At 44.1% G+C, this 22055-nt stretch overlaps 1 protein-coding gene across 1 annotated transcript; it reads right to left on the bottom strand.

The window, feature by feature from the left end:
* Positions 1-8251: 8251 nt before the first annotated feature.
* On the bottom strand, positions 8252-21951 carry LOC129864049 (RING finger protein 208-like). The gene is made up of 2 exons (XM_055936598.1): positions 20768-21951; positions 8252-10589 (listed from the first exon to the last, which is right to left on the bottom strand). Exon 2 carries the CDS (start codon positions 9444-9446, stop codon positions 8628-8630), a length of 819 nt encoding a protein of 272 aa, XP_055792573.1. The 5' UTR covers positions 9447-10589; positions 20768-21951; the 3' UTR covers positions 8252-8627.
* Positions 21952-22055: the final 104 nt, after the last annotated feature.

Here is a 22055-nt window from a genome sequence, read left to right as displayed (position 1 = left end):
AATTATCTTGGCAAAGGATAAATACTCACCAACAGGGATATCATATCAGCTGATGTAAGAAGGGCTATATAAATACATTTGATTTGATTTAAAGAAATTTGTGTACAACATTTTAGAAAATGAAGATTTTCTGTGTATGGAACATTTCTGGGATCTTTTATTTCAGCTCATGAAACATGGGACCAACACATGTTGCATTTATGTTTTTGTTCAGTATATATATTTCCATATTTCCAATTCCTATTTTTGAAGATCAAGGGGTGTACAATTAATTGGAATGATTGGAAATTTGACAGACTCTGTACAAATAAAACAAGTAAATTATAGCCTAAAGCTATTCACTATCTGTAGTAGAAACCAATGGGTTAGAAGCAGGGGCGAAAATCTGAGATCAACCTTGGAGGGGACAATTACATTAAATTTTCTCAAGAGCAATTCCTGAGGGGGACACCAAAAGTAGTGCTGTAACACATAGCCTACGTTGTAATATGTTAAATGTATATTGAGGAACCATAATTCCTACAACTGGATAATTGATAGGTAAGTAGTTAACTGAAGGGTTTTCCCAACTTGTTCAAATGTTTAAATCATTCTAATTCTACTACTAATAATAGTTATAGCAGTGCTCCTTACCAGTCCAGTATGTATGCAGGTATTCGTACTTACAACCAGCAATATCAAGAAAGGTCAGTAGGTGACAATGGTACTGTACACTGTATGGGTGTAGTTTTCATAAATACAATGAACATGGTGTGATCACATCTAAAAGAATCTCCATTGAGACCCATCACAAAGTTGGTCTCCGTATTGAATTGACCTTTTAATTTGACTTTTTCTGATACATTTATATAGTCATTAAATATGTGCACCTGGCCTGAGTCTACTACAATATCTTTGCAAGAACAAAAAGCTTAAAATAAGTACAGTTCTAAAAGCAAGATAACTACTTCAATGAAAAACCCAAACAAATCAAACAAAATATCCTTCAGTCAGTGTCTCAACTCTTCAAACAGCAGCTATGGACAAGTATGTCGCACAAACTATGCAATTTTAAATAAAATAACATGAAATAAATAATTTGTAAGTGTACTGAAAACTACTAAACAAAAGAACAAATATCAATTACACCAAGGGTTCTCAAACAGGGATCCATGGACTAATTGCAAGGGGTCCATGAAATAAAAAAGTGTAATGAATGTAGTCAGTACCACAAGGTTTCCAGTAAGTTTACATATAATATAGAGGGGGTGGAGGTCCCTGAGGACCGCTCAAAACCTTGCCTGCCTTGCCTTGCCTCAAAATATGCAGGGGTTCCAGTACCCCAAAAAGGTTGAGAACCACTGCTATACACACTACTGAACAAAAGAACCGAGCATATGTTTGCGGGTTTCCTCAACAACACATCAGTTGCCACTTTCGCAATGCCCTCGCCTGTTGTCTCCGACACCCTGTATAGCCCAATAAACTCCTTGTGAGGGACAAGGTCATGGTCAACATAACGCAGACAGACACTCTCCTGTTCAGCACCAGAGACATCTTGAGTACCATCAACAATTAATGAAAATTGTACAATCGGAAGAGACCTAATCTCAGCTGCAATGCCTCAAATGACTATTGGCCATGATGTTCAGAATTCCATTCCGTGCTTTGGGGCCTGTGTACATTGTGGTACGCTCTGTTAACCACTTCAGTAAAATCCTCTTCTGCCCTAAGTTTCAAAATCTGGTATAAATTCCCACTGTCATCCGTGTGGCCTCTAAAGGCTTGTCCCTGTCTTACTACATGCCGCACCGAACTAACAATTTTCATCAAGCAATGCCTTGCGTCATCCTGCTGTTTACCCCACGCGCTGGATAACTGGACACTGATTGGATTTAGCTGGTGTGCTGTTACAATTACAAAGTGGCGGTGGGTTTGGCAGTTTTGATGTGCTGTGAATTTTTCAATGGCTTTTCTCCAGTTCCTAAATCCTGCACTAATGAAGGCAGCATCTGCTCTTTGGCCAAAAGATGGCTGGCTTGAAAACCCTTGGCTACAGTGAAAACACAACACTCCTTTTATTGATTGATAATAATGTAGCCAGGGGAAATCGCGAAACCATCTCTCTTGAAACATCAACACTCTGTTGGCAAGAGTTTGCGGTTCTATAAATTGTGGGTGTGGCTGATATGGTTTTGTGCCATCACTGTGGTAACTGGACAATGCTGTGCCACTGTCCCCTATACTGGTGCTGCTGGCAAAAAGGGTGACACTTGGTCCTGCCGTGGCTGTGACACTGTCCTCTGAAGTCTCTCTCCCTGGCTCTTTCCCTTTCACCACCCTAACTGACTCACAGTCTGTCTCCAAGAAAATAAATAAGGTGTTTGCCGTACTCCTAACTACCGGTACCCAAAACTACACAATTAATCACAACAGCAATACCATTGCCGTAAACAAATCTTAGTTTAGTCACCAGTTTAAGTTGAGAGTGGGGGTATCCATGGCATTTTCCAATTATGTCCCTATTTTACAAGTCAAAAAAATTGAGAACCTTTCATAATGTTGCCAAACAAAGACTCAACAAACTTACCTGAGACTCCCTGTCTCTGCCAATCTGTCCCTGCATATCTGTCCCCAGCTCTGCTGTCTGTGTCCCATCTGTTGCCTGCTCTGCCTAATGACATCATTGTGAAACATTTCCATTAGCATTTCACTTCTTTCTTATGAACATTTTATCAACTAGTCTTTGAGATATTAGGCTACTAGAGTTCTTACTATGCGTTTTGGTGTACTGACAAATACTCTGATGTCCGTCTTCTTACTTTTTTCTGCCATTTTTCTACCTGGCTGGCTGGCCTAGCTGCACACACACACATTTACACAACACATGCTGCAACCTTTTGTAATTTTAACATAGTTTGTTTCATATTGGCTGGCTTCCAACAATAGCTGAATTTGTAAAGCTAGCGAGCACCAATTCCGTTTCTGTGTGTTTGCTATAATCTTTGCTACCTGGTTAAATAAAGGTGAAATAAAATAAAATAAAAAAAGTTCACTAGCGACAATTTATCTTTTGCAACGAGACCATTATATATATTTAAGACAATGGTAGAAGAGAGTGTAGTTCTGTTCTGTTCAATTTGGACTTCAGTTTGTCGCTAACCTTATCACAGGGACGTCGAAGCACTACAGCTGCATGCTGATCTTGGAATAAACTGACGATAGCAAAGATTCCATCTTTGACGACGCCACATAAATGGAATAGGTACTAACTAGCTTGATAGTTAATGTTTGCTTTAGTTTGCGCGCTAGCTCTGCAAATTCAGCTAGTGTGTGAACCCTGCCAACATAAAATAAATAAATAACATTGCTATGGACCTGCTATGGATTGACTGGATTACCTCACGTCAGTTACGTACATGTGCCTTTCGGACAGTAGATACGAACCCTCTATTACCTTGCCAGCTAAAGAACTGGCAGTGGATCAAACCATTGTGCGGCAAAGGGCGGGGGGGGGGTCGCAATCTTTTGAAACTTAAAAACGCGCTATTAAGTGTCTATAATCAGCACAAGTGCTTTCATTGCGTATTATTAATATTATTGAAATTACATAGTTATGTTTACAGTGATATATTGGGGGGGACAAATCATATTTTTCCCAAGATGGGGGGGTCGTGTCCCCCCCGTCCCCCCTGGGATTTCCGCCTATGGTTAGAAGAAGCCCACATAACCAACCCATAAAGTAAAATGCAACATCCATTTATGGCCTGCTATGTAAGTGCTAACTTTGATTTATCCTGCAATAGCTGTTAAATTGGTAATATACATTTTTGTATTATTATAATGCCTCTTAATTTGCAGGTTGACATATAATGGGACGAGTCTTGTCATTTAGGCAGAACTGAGTGATTTCTGCTGGATGGGCCAGCATCAAATTCAAATGTGCTCTTTTGTTGAAATGTATAAAATATATATTTTTAATTTAAGTGTTAGGTTAGGCATCAGAGTTAGCAGTGGGGTTAGGTTTAAATCAGATTTTATGACTTTGTGGCTGTGCCAGCTAAACCTGCACCTCTTTTTCAAGGGGAAAGTCATCTAAAAGTTACCTGCTGAGGAGTATTTTTGTAATAATAATGTATTTGTTTTTGCTCAATCTGATTGGGCGAGCCTAGCAGGGCCTGGCTCCCTGCCTGTGTCCAGCCAGCCTCACCCATGCCTATGCCCCTGCAACAAGCAATATCTAGACCCATTTTTTTTATTCATGAGACATTTATGAATGTAACCATGTAACCATAACAGAGATTTCTTCATCCTTACACAATCTTGATTGAAACCATGATCGAATTTGTGCTCCTCTTATTGGATTTCCACTCCATGACTACCCCAATTGCACTTTATCAGTCTTCCAGGAAAAGCTGGTTTTCTTCCACAAGAAAAGGACCAATTTATTTACAGTAACTGAGACAAGTCATCAGCACGCCAAACAACTGTGTGGGAAAATGTATAACCAGTTCATCATAACAATTACTCCTACAAATTTGGTTGACAATTTCGATACCTTTTGGAAACAAAACACATTTTATAAGGAGGATGGGATCCACCCAAATAATTTGGGTTCCTGGATCCTTTCACAGCACTATAAGGCTGCGTTGAGACAATGACTTAACAATGACCCAAACCCAGCTCAGTTAATCCACACCAATGTGTCGCTGAGACATCATAATGCTTTAGCAAATGTATATTATGCCAGGGGTATTGTGTCTACCAATGTAAGTAACCTAATTTGTGTCCCTCTAACTGCCCTGAATGCATCTGCTGATCCTACAGCTATTGTATGCAGCAATCATGTCGATGAACCAGACTTATGCTGTTAGCACTGAGGTGGTGTGCCCTAGTAGGAAGTCCACTGTGTACAGCTCACCCTGATCTAACATGAGAATATCTACGTCTACTAAGCCTCCCAGTAGAGCAATGAAAACAATCAAGCATCCCAGAAAAGTGCTCAAAACACCTAACGTGAACATACAGTACCAGTCAAAAGTTTGGACACACCTCATTAAAGGGTTTTTCTTTATTTTACTATATTCTACATTGTAGAATAATAGTGAAGACATCAAAACTATTAAATAACACATATGAAATCATGTAGTGCACTCTTATTCTATAATATTCTACATTGTAGAAAATAGTAAAAATGAAGTAAAACCATTGAATGAGTGACTGTGTCCAAACTTTTGACTGGTACTGTATATAGCTTAAGAAATAAGGTTCATGAAGTTCATGACTTGCTAGTAACAGATTACATTCATATTCTGACTATTTCTAAAACTCACTTAGACAGTACCTTTGATGATACAGTGGTAGCAATACAAGGTTATAACATTTACAGAAAAGACAACTGCCAGTGGTGGAGGTGTTTCTGTTTATATTCAGAACCACATTCCTGTAAAGATTAGAGAGGATATCATGTTAAATACTGCTTTTAGGAATATGGCTACAGGTTCATCTGCCTCACCTAAAGCCCATTCTTGTGGGAAGCTACTATAGACAACCAAGTGTGAACAGTCAGTTTCTGGATAACATGTGTGGAATGCCTGATAATGTATGTGATATCAACATAGAAATACATTTTCTAGGTGAATAAAAAATTTAATGGCTTTAATCAAGCTGCCCACTCAAGAAAAAGCTTCAAACTGTAACCAGTGCCTGCAACCTGGTTCAGGTTATCAGTCAACCTACCAGGGTAGTTACAAACAGCACAGGAATGAAATTATCAAACATGTATTGAGCACATCTTCACTAATGCTGCAGAAATTTGCTTGAAAGCAGTATCCAGATCCATCGGATGTAGTGATCACAATATAGTAGCCATATGTAGGAAAACCAAAGTTCCCAAGGCTGGTCCTAATATAGTGTATAAGAGGTCATACAAGAGGTTTTGTTGTGATTCATATGTTGCTGATGTAAATAATATATGTTGGTCCGTGGTGTGTAATAAGGAGCAAACAGACGTTGCACTTGACACATTAATGAAATTGCTTATCCCAGTTACTAATAAGCATGCACCCACTAAGAAAATGACTGTAAAAACGGTTAAATCCCTGTGGATTGATGAGGAGTTGAAAATGTGTATGTTTGAGAGGGATGAAGCCAAAGGAATGGTAAGTAAGTCTGGCTGCACAACCGATTGGCAAACGTACTGAAAATTGAGAAATAATTTGACTAAACTGAATAAAAATATGAAACTACACTATGAAACAAAGATAAATGACATAAAGAATGATAGTAAAAAGCTTTGGTGCACCTTCAATGACGTTGTGGTGAAAAAGGCAAACTCAGCTCCATCATTCATTGAATCAGATGGCTCATTCATTACAAAACCCACTGATATTGCAAACTACTTTGATTTTTTTCATTGGCAACATTAGCAAAATTAACAATAATTGTAATTTTGAAATTCGTAAAGTTTTTGGAAGAGTTGAAAGAAATATTGTTGTTTATCAACAATGACAAGCCACTTCGGTCTGACAACTTTGATGGAAAATTACTGAGGATAATAGCGGACGATATTGACACTCCTATTTGCCATGTCTTCAATTTAAGCCTACTAGAACGTGTGTGCCCTGGAGGGAAGCGAAAGTCATTCCTCTACCTAAGAATAGTAAAGCCCCCAATCAGCCTGTTACCAACCCTTAGTAAAGTTTTGTAAAAAATTGTGTTTGACCAGATAAAACCAGATAAATATTGATGATACAAATATTGTGGGAGCTGTTTTGTTAGACTTCAGTGCGGCTTTTGACATTTTCGATCATATTCTGCTGCTGGAAAAATGCATGTGTTATGGCTTTACCCCCCCTGCTATATTGTGGATAAAGAGTTACCTGTCTAACAGAACACAGAGGGTATTATTTAATGGAAGTCTCTCCAACATAATCCAGGTAGAATCAGGAGCTTTTTGTTGAAGGAATTCAGTTGTACAACTGACTAGGTATCCCTCGTTCCCTTTCCCCAGGGCAGCTGTCTAGGCCCCTTACTTTTTTCAATCTTTACTAAAGACATGCCACTGGCTGCAGTTAGTTTCAGAATGGGTGGCAAGGAATAAGTTAGTCCTAAATATTTAAAAAAAAAAAACTAAAAGCATTGTATTTGGGACAACTCATTCACTAAACCCTAAACCCTAAACCTCAACTAAATATTGTAATAAATAATGTAGAAATTGAGCAAGTTGAGGTAACTAAACTGCTTGGAGTAACGCTGGATTGTAAACTGTCATGGTCTAAACATATTGATACAACAGTAGCTAAGATGGGGAGAAGTCTGTCCATAATAAAGTGTTGCTCTACCTTCTTAACAGCACTATCAACAAGGCAGGTCCTACAGGCTCTAGTTGTGTCGCACCTGTGGTCAGCTGCCACAAAGAGGGGCTTAGGAAAATTGCAATTGGCTCAGAACAGGGCTGCACGGCTGGCCCTTGGATGTACATAGAGAGCAAACAATAATATGCATGTCAATCTCAAAGTAGAGGAGAGATTGACTTTATCACTACTTGTATTTGTGAGAGGTATAGACATGTTGAAAACACCGAGGTGTCTGTTTAAATGACTAGCACACAGCTCACACACCCATGCATACCCCACAAGACATGCCACCAGAGGTCTCTTCACAATCCCCAAGTCCAGAACAGACTATGGGAGGTGCAGATTACTACATAGAGCCATGACTACATGGAACTCTATTCCAAATCAGGTAACTGATGCAATCAGTAGAATCAGATTTTAAAAACATAAAAATATACCTTATGGAACAGCAGGGACTCTGAAGCAACACAAACATAGGCACAGACACATGCATACATACGCACTAGACACACAAACATGTGGATTTTGTGTTGTAGATATGTGGTAGTGGAGTGTGAGCTTGAGGGCACACTTAGTGTGTTGTGAATTCTGTAATGAATGTATTGTAATGTTTTTAAAATTGTATATCTGCCTTAATTTTGCTGGAACGCAGGAAGAGTAGCTAATGGGGATCCATAATAAATACAAATAGAAATACAGATGCTTAACAATGTACCGCTTATTGTTGACAGTAAACAGTACATTGTTAATCCCATGTAGAGGAGTTAGTCAGATGAACTGAGCTATAGGGATTTTACTCCCTGCACCACAAGGCAGAGAGATGGTGTGACTTTAAAGAAATGTAGAAACATATTAAATCATCAACCTATCGACTTTTTATCATCCTGTCTAAATGACTGAACATCCATAGCCAGTTCAGAACAAACAGCAATGTGTTTTTTTTATTTTTTATAATTTGTTTATTCTTTATTTACCTCGGTTGAGGGGATAGGCCTCCCCTATAGCATTCCCATGTAAAGAGATGTCAAACACAAACACATCCGAACAAGAGAGGGGGAATAGGATTCACAGTTCATACATAAAATACATTTATTTGCCATTTCCCTGCTTTCGTCTGCAAGCGGTGTCCTTCACGATCCATTTGACCCAGACAGCATCCATCTGTAATATTAAATCTAGAGATACATCTGTGTGGGGTTGTATGTATGCGAGAGAGAGAGGAGAAGGGTAGGTGGAATATAAGAGGCAGGGCAGGGTTAAGTCATACCAGTTTGGCCCCTGCCTAGGTCTCTACATGATGCCACAGGAGGACAGGGGGTTGGCGATCTGGCAGGTGCAGGCTGACTGGCAGTACTGGCGCACCGTCTGGTAGCAACTCCGGTCGGCCTCCCCTCCCCACTGCACCGGGCCGTTGGGGTCAGAGGGCAGCCGGCTCAGGATGCTGGTGTTGATGGCCAAGGCAGCCAGCCCATAGTCTGTGAACAGCACCGTCTCACGCCTGCACGTGGGGCACGAGATGAACTTGTACTTGGGGCAGGACTCGTAGAGGATCTGCAGGCACTCCTCACACACCGAGTGTAGGCAGGAGAGGATGCGAGGGCGCTTGCCAGTAAAGTTGTAGGTGTGGCCGCAGGTGGGGCAGTCTAGGGGTTCACAGGGCATCACGGGACCCGAGGAGGAAGAGGAGGTGGAGGAGGACGTTGAAGAAGAACGCAGCACGTACTGGTTGACTATGACGTCCTCCATCTTGTAGTGGAACTGATGGTAGCAGATCTCTGCGGCGCTGGCTTTGCGCTGGGCCAGGTAGCTCTCCCTGCGGCCCATGGGGGCTGGGGGAGATGAGACCATGGGTCTGGTGGTGGCCAGTTCAGTGCAGGTCACCTCCATTGCAAGATCCCTGCAGGTCATGTCCAGGGCTAGGTCACTGCACGCCTGATTGACTATGATCTCTCCCTCTCCCCCTCCGTCCCATGCCACCCGCGGGGGAGGGGCGAAGCGAGGTTGGGTGACAGGCACCGGGCATTCCCGGGGGAACTTCTCTGACTGGATGATCTTGACGGTATCCATGGGGATGGTCACAGGCTGTCGCCTGAGGCAGGACATGGACATTAAGCGTATTTGGGTGTCTGTGTCTTTTTTAAAGAGGGGGTGCTGTGGCTGGTTTAGCGGGCGATGCCCCTGGCTTGAGCTGGGAGTAAGTCGGGGCTCTGAAGTGACCTGGGGGTGTCAAAGTCAGCCATTAGAGGGGACGTGGGGACGTATGATTCTGTCCATTGTTCCCACGTCTGTTGTGCTGTTACCCTGAGTCTTTATGTGGGACAGAAGGACTGAGGACTAAAGCCAGAGCCCTCAAACCTGGAGCAGTGAAGAAGAGATCCCTATTAGACAGAAACACTGTCCTCTAATAACACTACTGATAGACAGGGATAACAGTCCGAGCCTGGTAGTTAGTCCGCTTAAAACTACTCTGTGCAGTCTTAGATATACAATAAAGATATGTGCTGAATATTCAACCACAATAGCAGCTGAACAACAGACAGGTCTCAACACATCAGCACAAATGATATGTTTTCAGTGATAACACCAATAAATAATCTTATATGTACATAATATATAGATGCTCACATAACATTACAGGGTTGTGAAGAATTCTACTCTCTCAAAATGGAGAGCTCAAGCAGCAGGGGCTGTTCAGTAGTAGTTCAGTCTGTATTGTCTCACACAGCATCCTGTGGCTTGTCAGGGGAAACTGACGCAAACAGGGCTTGGGCCTGGCTTGTTTCTAGGTGGTTGCTGCTGAAACCAGCACTTTGTTCCTGTTTCTAGCTGAGGCTGTGGAACAGCCTAGTGTGTGAATGTATGTGTGAACAACCTGTATACACTCAGACTGGAACCTCCTCTCTTCCTCTCTCTGCTGTGTGCTTTTGGTTGAATATGGTTTTGTGACCTTTGGTCCCCTTGGTTGGGGTCTCATAAGGCGGAGTTATTTTTGGCGAGGTGTATCAGAGACAATGGAAGGCTCTTGGAATGACTCCGCTGCCCTTAAACACACCCGTCCTGAATTTCTCTAAGGAGGGAGTGAAGGGGTGCTTGACTTTCAAACGGAGTCCTCCCACTAGTCGGCTGATAAAGGTCTCCAGGGAGGTCCTTTCTTCATCACGGTCTGTGTGTCTGTCCCTCAGAGGTTCAGAGTGACAGCAGTGACCTCAGACTGTCAGATGGTGTGACTGTTATCATCTTTGGCTCAATTACCTGAGGAAGGAGAGGAGAGTTTGATTATTAAATACCATCCATCAAAATAAATCACACATTACTCTGCTATTTGTATTTATTATGGATCCCCATTAGCTGCTGCCAAGGTAGCAGCTACTCTTCCTGGGGTCCAGCAAAATGAATGCAATTATACATTTTAAAAATGACAAAACTTTATGACTATGTATAATTGTTAACGTACGTTATTGCAATACTGTATGATGGATGTGGACAGATGTGGATACTGTCTCTATTTTATATTATTACCTAATATAAAATATTTTATATTATTTTATATTAAGAAATATTAAGAATAGAACACACTCCTTTGAAATCCTTAACTGTAGAGAATGTGCTCTATTTGTGAAAGTATACTGGGGTTATAGAATGCTAGTTTTCTGAAAGAATTATGAGTCTGTGTTTCTGGTCTCCTCATGCCTCTAGCATCCTGTCTACCCCTATTATCATCCTACTATATGACGCATGAAAAAGATTCATGTTTGGTCAGAGGCAAATGAGCAAAACAATTGGCAATCATCAGTGTGTGAGTAGGTTTCATTTCGAGTGGTAATGTGCATTATGTAGGTGGCGTAAATGTATGATTGTTTGTAGTACTATGTCTGTTTCCAAGTCAACACAACAATGGAGGAAAATTACACAGATTTTCTCTTCCACACAAGGCTCTCAGTAGACGTGATGCATGAAGAAGGAAGGAGAGTGAGGGAGTTGACCTACATGCCGCGAAAGAGCGAGAAGGAGAGTGAGAGTGAGAGAGAAAAAAAGGGAGTGCAACATTGGTCCAGGTTTCTATTTATGGTGTCTTTATCTTTCACTGTGGTTTCCTGCCCCCAGACTCCTCTGAAGGTTCACACAGAGAGAAAGAGCTGTACCTTTACAGGCAGAAATACCCTAGCGAATTAACCCTCAAACCCCAACACACAAACACTCTCTTTTCTCTCTCCCCATATTCACATTCCCATACAGACACTTAAAACATCACCTACACTACCCCACTGTGTTCCAATAGAGCATCTATGCTGAGCAGGCATGTGTAAACTCTCCTGTATCTCGCTGATGAAAACATCCTATTGGACCATTCTGTTGTCTCTGATTGTGCTCTTGTATCTGACTCCATTCAGTGACAGAGAAGGCCGTTAGCCAGTGTCACTCACAATTTCTCTCAATGCGTTCCACCGGCACTGCAGTGCCGCAATTCTTCTTCTTAAATAACAGCTTTCTCACCCTTTCTCTCTCACACAATCGTTCACAAACCCACACACTGTACACAGCCATGCATGCTCTCACTCCATTTCACACTAGCATCTGTCAGGGCAAGGCCAATATGTGCCATACAACACATTTCCCTACCACGTATTATCACTTTATGATACGTGGCTATTTCAAGTCAACATGTGTTCAGGGCATATGTTTTATAATTGAGGTAGAATAGTATTCAATAATTCCCTTCAGTGTCCATTCATCCAGCTATACCCCCGCACACTAGCCTGCTCTCATGAAACGTAGCAGATCATACAAATTATAGTGTCCTGGATTTACATTTACTATCCAGGTTATGTCCAGGTTGCAGACACAAACAACACACCTGATGTATGTATGTATAATCATATGGTCCTTTGTAGCTCAGGTGGTAGAGCATGGTCATTGAAACACCATGGTAGTGGGTTCAGGTCCTAAGACCATCCATATATATATATTTATTTATTTATTTTTGCCAATTGTGTGCCGCCCTATGGGCTCCCAATCACGGCCGGTTGTGATACATCCTGGAATCAAACCAGGGTCTGTAGTGACGCCTCTAGCACTGAGATGCAGTGCCTTAGACCCCTGTGCCACTCGGGAGCCCATATGTAAAATGTATGCACGCATGACTGTAAGTCGCTTGATATTATTTATAATATGTCAGTCAGAGGGAGCTGTCTTATGATTGAGGTGATGGACCAGAAAGGCAAGCTGCCCAAGGAGCCTCGCAGCATCACAGCCTTGGAAATTAATAATCTAAAATTAACATCTCATTTGGCGACAGTGATATATAAATGGAAGCTGATGAGGAAGGAGGCCTCGTGCTGAGGTGCGACGTTAGTACCTTGGGATAAAATTATGTAAGAGGCTCATCTCAAAACCAGACTCAGTATTAACACGCATAGAGGAGGGTTATAACTGTAACAGCCCTACATCAGTCAGTCAGGCCTATGTTGTTAAGATACCAAGGCCCTCTGTCTGGCTGGCTGTCTCAGGCCAGGCCAGCCCAGTCAGCTAGTCAGTCTGCCCGCCCAAGAATTAAACTAATGAAATCATGTGCTGCACATTTTGTTCCTGTCAGCAAAAACAAACAAGGGAGAAAAGGGAGAGAAGGAGATAGCAGAGCTCAAGCTAGAGGAGAGATCTGAGAGGTCATCTCAGCAAACACACAGTGAATTCCTCCTTTCAACCAACACGCACAACACATACATTCCTACGTAAGTACACATACCCTAACACACACACAGAACACCAATAACATTGTCACCTTTATTCTGTACACCCCCATCACAAACACCACCCATGACATTCCAGGATACATACATTGAATTGACAGACAAACATGTCTGCAAAAATGCTATTAAACGCTAATAAGCCAGACTACTTCTAGTCTCATCTTCCATGGACACATTAAAAATGCAGGACTATAAATACACTGTGTTATTCACATCTAATGCGCACGTTACCACAACAACAAAAAAACAGCCTGAACATTACTACCATCTTCCACTCCCCCGTTCCTCCTCCCTCCATTTGCCTTCACACACACACGCACTGCCCAGTCCAGCTGTCTCCCTCACACGCCCTCCTTGATGTATTCCACTTGTGTGGTGAAGAGAGCAGGAGAAGGATACCATGTTCAGACTGAGTCAGACACTATCAGCTGGCTATCCCTGCCTCTATCCTCTACTGTACCTCGGGATCTCCATAACACACGCCTCACCCTCAGCCAGGTGACCTGAACTGGACTGGGCAAAATAACTGGTTGAACGGTACCTGTTCCCCTATAACACACACAGCACTACTACACAGATAATGCTGGCTATGTTCTGTTTAGCGTCCATAGGTCTGTCTTGCTGATAAAGGCATCAGCATATCTCTGCTCTACCCTGTGGGGGTTATGATGTAGTATGATTATGTAAATGGTATGATGACCATAGAGCTTGCTCTGGACAAATCCCCAGATTTATCCCTGTTGACTGATGCACATCTGGGTAAAATGTTGCATTTAAAATGACTGTGAATTCCATAAAGCACTGCTTTATTGCATATGCCGTTGTTGATTAGTATAAGCCTATATCATGATGATGATGTTGATGATGATATGATTCTGCATGGTTGTTTTGGTCTTTATGTGTTGGTTGGTCTTTGGATGTTAGTCAATTCAGATGTGTATATTCAACGCTGCCAATGTGTTAATCCATTTTATAAATCAGTTTCCTGAATTCTGACTGCAATATAATCATTACTACAGAATCTTATTGGGTTCTTGGGTTATTGGGTTCCTTCTTATTGAGGTTCGCTAGCCAGCTATTTTCGTCCTAACGTAGCGTAACGTAGTCAACCCTTGCTAGCTAGCCAGCTAGCCACCGAATAGCAGCACTGTAGAAACGATTACATTACAACGGAACGACTTGATTAGTGTAGTGTTAGCTAGCTACATAGTTGTCTTTGCTATCTTTGTATCTAAGATAATTGTGTAGTTTTGAGTAATTATCGGTTAACTAGCCAGCTATTTTCGTCCCCCGCGCTGCCGTTCTCCTACCTAGCCAACACTGCTAGCTAACACTGCTAGCTAGCCAACTTCTACCGAATAGCAGCACTGTAGAAACTTACATTACAACGGAACGACTTGATTAGCGTAGTGTTAGCTAGCTACATAGTTGTCTTTGCTGTCCTTGTATTCAAGATAATTGTGTAGTTTAGAGAAATTTAGAGAAATTGTCGAGGTTACCTAGCCAGCTACACTTTCAACAACGCAGCCACTGCTAGCCAGCCTACTTCACCAGCCAGCAGTACTATATCATTTTAGTCAATAAGATCTTTTATTTTTTTTTGCAACGTAAGCTTAACTTTCTGAACATTCGAGACGTGTAGTCTACTTGTCATTCTAATCTCTTTTGCATTAGCGTAGCCTCTTCTGTAGCCTGTCAACTATGTGTCTGTCTATCCCTGTTCTCTCCTCTCTGCACAGACCATACAAACGCTTCACACCGCGTGGCCGCGGCCACCCTAACCTGGTGGTCCCAGCTCGCACGACCCACGTGGAGTTCCAGGTCTCCGGTAGCCTCTGGAACTGCCGATCTGCGGCCAACAAGGCAGAGCTCATCTCAGCCTATGCTTCCCTCCAGTCCCTCGACTTCTTGGCACTGACGGAAACATGGCTCACCACAGATAACACTGCTACTCCTACTGCTCTCTCTTCGTCTGCCCACATGTTCTCGCACACCCCGAGAGCTTCTGGTCAGCGGGGTGGTGGCACCGGGATCCTCATCTCTCCCAAGTGGTCATTCTCTCTTTCTCCCCTTACCCATCTGTCTATCGCCTCCTTTGAATTCCATGCTGTCACAGTTACCAGCCCTTTCAAGCTTAACATCCTTATCATTTATCGCCCTCCAGGTTCCCTCGGAGAGTTCATCAATGAGCTTGATGCCTTGATAAGCTCCTTTCCTGAGGACGGCTCACCTCTCACAGTTCTGGGTGACTTTAACCTCCCCACGTCTACCTTTGACTCATTCCTCTCTGCCTCCTTCTTTCCACTCCTCTCCTCTTTTGACCTCACCCTCTCACCTTCCCCCCCTACTCACAAGGCAGGCAATACGCTTGACCTCATCTTTACCAGATGCTGTTCTTCCACTTACCTCATTGCAACTCCCCTCCAAGTCTCCGACCACTACCTTGTATCCTTTTCCCTCTCGCTCTCATCCAACACTTCCCACACTGCCCCTACTCGGATGGTATCGCGCCGTCCCAACCTTCGCTCTCTCTCCCCCGCTACTCTCTCCTCTTCCATCCGATCATCTCTTCCCTCTGCTCAAACCTTCTCCAACCTATCTCCTGATTCTGCCTCCTCAACCCTCCTCTCCTCCCTTTCTGCATCCTTTGACTCTCTATGTTCCCTATCCTCCAGGCCGGCTCGGTCCTCCCCTCCCGCTCCGTGGCTCGACGACTCATTGCGAGCTCACAGAACAGGGCTCCGGGCAGCCGAGCGGAAATGGAGGAAAACTCGCCTCCCTGCGGACCTGGCATCCTTTCACTCCCTCCTCTCTACATTTTCCTTTTCTGTCTCTGCTGCTAAAGCCACTTTCTACCACTCTAAATTCCAAGGATCTGCCTCTAACCCTAGGAAGCTCTTTGCCACCTTCTCCTCCCTCCTGAATCCTCCTCCCCCTCCCCCCCCCTCCTCCCTCTCTGCAGACGACTTCGTCAACCATTTCGAAAAGAAGGTTGACGACATCCGATCCTCGTTTGCTAAGTCAAACGACACCGCTGGTTCTGCTCACACTGCCCTACCCTGTGCTCTGACCTCTTTCTCCCCTCTCTCTCCAGATGAAATCTCGCGTCTTGTGACGGCCGGCCGCCCAACAACCTGCCCGCTTGACCCTATCCCCTCCTCTCTTCTCCAGACCATTTCCGGAGACCTTCTCCCTTACCTCACCTCGCTCATCAACTCATCCTTGACCGCTGGCTACGTCCCTTCCGTCTTCAAGAGAGCGAGAGTTGCACCCCTTCTGAAAAAACCTACACTCGATCCCTCCGATGTCAACAACTACAGACCAGTATCCCTTCTTTCTTTTCTCTCCAAAACTCTTGAACGTGCCGTCCTTGGCCAGCTCTCCTGCTATCTCTCTCAGAATGACCTTCTTGATCCAAATCAGTCAGGTTTCAAGACTAGTCACTCAACTGAGACTGCTCTTCTCTGTATCACGGAGGCGCTCCGCACTGCTAAAACTAACTCTCTCTCCTCTGCTCTCATCCTTCTAGACCTATTGGCTGCCTTCGATACTGTGAACCATCAGATCCTCCTCTCCACCCTCTCCGAGTTGGGCATCTCCGGCGCGGCCCACGCTTGGATTGCGTCCTACCTGACAGGTCGCTCCTACCAGGTGGCGTGGCGAGAATCTGTCTCCTCACCACGCGCTCTCACCACTGGTGTCCCCCAGGGCTCTGTTCTAGGCCCTCTCCTATTCTCGCTATACACCAAGTCACTTGGCTCTGTCATAACCTCACATGGTCTCTCCTATCATTGCTATGCAGACGACACACAATTAATCTTCTCCTTTCCCCCTTCTGATGACCAGGTGGCGAATCGCATCTCTGCATGTCTGGCAGACATATCAGTTTGGATGACGGCTCACCACCTCAAGCTGAACCTCGGCAAGACGGAGCTGCTCTTCCTCCCGGGGAAGGACTGCCCGTTCCATGATCTCGCCATCACGGTTGACAACTCCATTGTGTCCTCCTCCCAGAGCGCTAAGAACCTTGGCGTGATCCTGGACAACACCCTGTCGTTCTCAACTAACATCAAGGCGGTGGCCCGTTCCTGTAGGTTCATGCTCTACAACATCCGCAGAGTACGACCCTGCCTCACACAGGAAGCGGCGCAGGTCCTAATCCAGGCACTTGTCATCTCCCGTCTGGATTACTGCAACTCGCTGTTGGCTGGGCTCCCTGCCTGTGCCATTAAACCCCTACAACTCATCCAGAACGCCGCAGCCCGTCTGGTGTTCAACCTTCCCAAGTTCTCTCACGTCACCCCGCTCCTCCGCTCTCTCGACTGGCTTCCAGTTGAAGCTCGCATCCGCTACAAGACCATGGTGCTTGCCTACGGAGCTGTGAGGGGAACGGCACCTCAGTACCTTCAGGCTCTGATCAGGCCCTACACCCAAACAAGGGCACTGCGTTCATCCACCTCTGGCCTGCTCGCCTCCCTACCACCGAGGAAGTACAGTTCCCGCTCAGCCCAGTCAAAACTGTTCGCTGCTCTGGCACCCCAATGGTGGAACAAACTCCCTCACGACGCCAGGACAGCGGAGTCAATCACCACCTTCCGGAGACACCTGAAACCCCACCTCTTCAAGGAATACCTAGGATAGGATAAAGTAATCCTTCTAACCCCCCCCCCCCCCTTAAAAGATTTAGATGCACTATTGTAAAGTGGCTGTTCCACTGGATGTCATAAGGTGAATGCACCAATTTGTAAGTCGCTCTGGATAAGAGCGTCTGCTAAATGACTTAAATGTAAATGTAATGTTAATGTTGTTATGTTTACATTATACCATTATGTGGTGGATGTTGATGTGCATTCTGATCTGTTGTCTGTACATTATGAGTCGTGATCCTGTAGTGATTGAATGAGGAAAGTGATATGAGGAGTGATTATGTGTGAGTGAATGTACAGTTTGTGTGAGGGGGAGTTGTTTTAAACATTCAATTTCTGTCATTCACGTCAGCCATTTTCCCCGCAATTCATTACAGCCAAGTACTATTTGTTCGCTCTCTCTCTCGCTCCCTCTCTCGCTCTCTCTCTCGCTCTGTGCCTGTCAGAGCTCGACAGTGTCAACTCCAGCAGAACAATAACTCCAGCAGAACAATAACTCCAGCAGAACAATAACTCCAGCAGAACAATAACTCCAGCAGAACAATACCTCCAGCAGAACAATAACTCCAGCAGAACAATAACAATAATAGATCCTCCTGCATGGCCGTGGGAAGAAGTTTTGAGTTGGGGGAGCTGTCGACGGAGGTCATTACTATTATTACATATACATTATTATTATATATACAGTACTACTAAAAAGATGGACGCCTGTTCTTTCCAGGGCTTTTCTTTATTTTTACTATTTTCTACATTGTAGAATAATAGTGAAGACATCAAAACTATGAAATAACACATATGGAATCATGTCGTAACCGAAAAATCTAAATATATTTTAGATTATTCAAAGTAGCCACCCTTTGCCTTGATGACAGCTTTGCACACTCTTGGCATTCTCTCAATCAGCTTCGAGGTAGTCACCTAGAATGCATTTCAATGAACAGGTGTGCCTTGTTAATTTGTGGAATTTATTTCCTTCTTAACGTGTTTGAGCCAATCAGTTGTGTTGTGACAAGGTAGCGGTGGTAGCTACAGAAGATACTCCTATTTGGTAAAAGACCAAGTCCATAGTATGGGAAGAACAGCTCAAATAAGCAAAGAGAAACAACATTCCATCATTACTTTAAGACATGAAGGTCAGTCAGTCTGGAGCTTTGTAAGTTTCTTTAAGTGCAGTCACAAAAACCATCAAGTGCTATGATGGAACGGTCTCTCACCACGGGAAAGGAAGACCCAGAGTTACCTCTGCTGCAGAGGATAAGTAATTCGAATTGCCAGCCTCAGAAATTGCAGCCCCAAAAAATGCTTTACAACATCAACGTTTCAGAGGAGACTGCGTGAATCAGGCCTTCATGGTCGAATTGCTGAAAAGAAACCACTACTAAAGGACACCAATAAGAAGAAGAGACTTGCTTGGACCAAGAAACACGACCAATGGACATTAGACCGGTGGAAATCTGTCCTTTTGGTCTGATGAGTCCAAATTTGAGATTTTTGGTTCCAACTGCTGTGTCTTTGTGAGATGCAGAGTAAGTGAACGGATGATCTCCGCATGTGTGGTTCCCACCGTTAAGAATGGAGGAGTAGGTATGATGGTGTGGGGGTGTTTTGCTGGTGACACTGTCAGTGATTTATTTAGAATTCAAGGCACACTTAACCAGCATCGCTACCACAGCATTCTGCAGCGATCAGCCATCCCATCTGGAATAGCGCTGAGTGGGACTATCATTTGGTTTTCAACAGGACAATGACCCAAAACACACCTCCAGGCTGTGTAAGGGCTATTTGACCAAGAAGGAGAGTGATGGAGTGCTGCATCAGATGACCTGGCCTCCACAATCACCCGACCTTATCCCAATTGAGATGGTTTGGGATGAGTTGGACCGCAGAGTGAAGGAAAAGCAGATAACAAGTGCTCAGCATATGTGGGAACTCCTTCAAGACTGTTGGAAAATAATTCCAGGTAAAGCTGGTTGAGAGAATGCCAAGTGTGCAAAGTTGTCATCAAGGCAATGGGTGGCTACTTTGAAGAATCTCAAATATAAAATATATGTTGATTTGTTTAACACTTTTTTGGTTACTACATGATTACATGTGTTGTTTCATTGTTTTGATGTCTTTACTATTTTTTTACAATGTAGAAAATCGTAAAAAATTAAGAAAAGCCCTTGAATGAGTAGGTGTGTCCAAACTTTTGACTGGTACTGTATAAATATTGATTTATCAGGTGCAGCACCCCTACTTCCTGCGGCTATGCCCTCCTGACACACAGCCTCATGAAGGATTTATGAGGGACGTGTAGAGCAACATACGGTCAATCAATATTCCAGTGGCCATATTGATTGAGCAAATAGAGTTTTGCGGCAGCTCTGTCTCAGCTCATGGAGATGCAGACAGACACTGTTGCTGTGATGAGGATAGAGAGGGAGACAAGTAACAGAGATGAGTATGAGCTGAGTGATGGAGGCTGCGTTGTATATCTGGGGAGCTTGGTTTGGTGGCTCAGTTAGTAAGTAAGGAAGGAGCAGGTTTGGCGCGGCAGCAGCGTGTGGGAGTGGTGCACCAGCAACAGTTATGCAATCGCAGCATGGCAGCAGTACGCAGCTCAGCACTCTGACTGCAGTCAGCAGCGCCAGCCCAGTGCATGGTCAACATGGAGATCCCTCAGTGCTGCTGACTGCTACACAACAGGAAGTTCCAGACAGGTCCCCTTACTCCCCTCTCTCTCCCATCCCTCTCCAGATAGATCTGAGATGCCCCAAAGATACCCTTTCCCCTGCAGTCAACACACAATGGAATATCTGTAGACTGAATCTGACCCCCCACCAGTTGTGTGTGTGCGTGCGCATAGCGGGTGCATACATGTGTGTATTTGTATGTCTAAGCCTGTGCATGTGTCCTTGTGATGCAACGACTCTCTCAACCAACCTGAAATGCACAAACCGCAATGAGAAACACACATGCACAGACACAAACATCATACACAGACCTCCCTCAGTGTACACTCACACATTGATGGATCCTAGATCAATCCTTTTACCTGTGTTGCTGGTCAGTCCTGTCATATGGTCCTCCCAATTCTCCAACCACCTTGCCAAGCCTGCTTCTTTCTGTGTGTTGTTGCTTTTGTTTTTGCTTTTGGAGATTACTGTCCTAGATATACTGTCTGTCCTGTGTTGTGAAATTACATAGTCTTGTTACAGGGTAGAGCTTCACTGTGCGTGTAATGGCCCATGCATCTGAAAGCAGAATAGAGGATGTTTTGCCGTAAGGGAGGAGGAGGAAGAAGAGGAGGAGGAGGAGAGGAGCAAAGGAGACAAGGTGCTAATTCCTGTCTGAGACCCTGAGAGGATAGATGATAGAGGTGGAGGGAGGAAGGTAAAGATGAAAGAAGGGAAAGTAAGATGGAGCCTGAGCTGTCAGAGGGTGGGTGCGTCACTCCTTCCTTCAGCCACAGTGATGGAGGACAGAGGCTGGTGGTGGAGCCCTCCTCCTCCTCCTCTTCTCCTCCTCTGTTCCCTTCGTCCTTCACACTCCCTCCCTCTCTCCCTTTCCTCTGTGGTGTGGCCCAGCGGTTGTTAACGGCTCTCTCTCCATCCCTCCTCCTTTCTCTCGGTCTGTCAGTCAGCCAAAGAGGTTGTGTAATTACTTGTGATTCTGTGATGTGTCTCTGGGTATCTTCCTCTCCTCCTCTCTTCTGTCTCTCTCTTTCTATCTTCCTATTTGGTCTCAATAGGAGCCTCAGGTCGTCAGGTATTTACTGCTGTCTTTCTTCCTTCCTTTCTTCTTTTATTCTCCTCTGTTGTTGTCTTTCCCTCAGTGCCGTCTTTGCTCCCGTTCTCCTTCTCAGCTTCTGTCAATGTGCCTCTGTGCATACACTCACACACACGGGCTCACGGATACTCTGTTTACATCTCTCTCACCGTATGTAACTTATATGTATCTCTCTCTCTCGACCTGAAAATGTCTTGATGCTTTCTCCTCCCCCTCTTGCTCTCTTGCTCTCGCTCTCTCTCCCTCACTCCCTCCCTTTCTCTCTGCAGTCTCCGCTGCAGTGCCTCTGCAAGCTGGATCACGTTTTCTAGTCGCCACTGAAAATATTTTAGCCAATGTAGCCAAACCCACCCCCTTCTCCCCTGCACACACACACACACTCACACTCATTCACTCACTCACACAACCTACTGAAAGAGAAAGGCTATGTGCAGAGAGCATTGAATCATACTCCATATACAATATTAATCCATCAAACACACACACACACCACACATTCTCCGGCACAGGACAGGCACACAGGAAATACAGGAAGCTGCTAACAAATAGATTTA

The sequence above is a fragment of the Salvelinus fontinalis genome, chromosome 10 (genome assembly GCF_029448725.1).
Source record: "Salvelinus fontinalis isolate EN_2023a chromosome 10, ASM2944872v1, whole genome shotgun sequence".
NCBI lineage: Eukaryota > Metazoa > Chordata > Actinopteri > Salmoniformes > Salmonidae > Salvelinus > Salvelinus fontinalis.
The sequence above is the reverse complement of the archived record's forward strand: the minus strand, read 5'-3'. Positions and strand labels throughout refer to the sequence as shown.

Coding starts and splice junctions, on each gene's coding strand:
- LOC129864049 (XM_055936598.1), bottom strand. CDS start 9,446: ATGTCCATGTCCTGCCTCAGGCGACAGCCTGTGACCATCCCCATGGAT.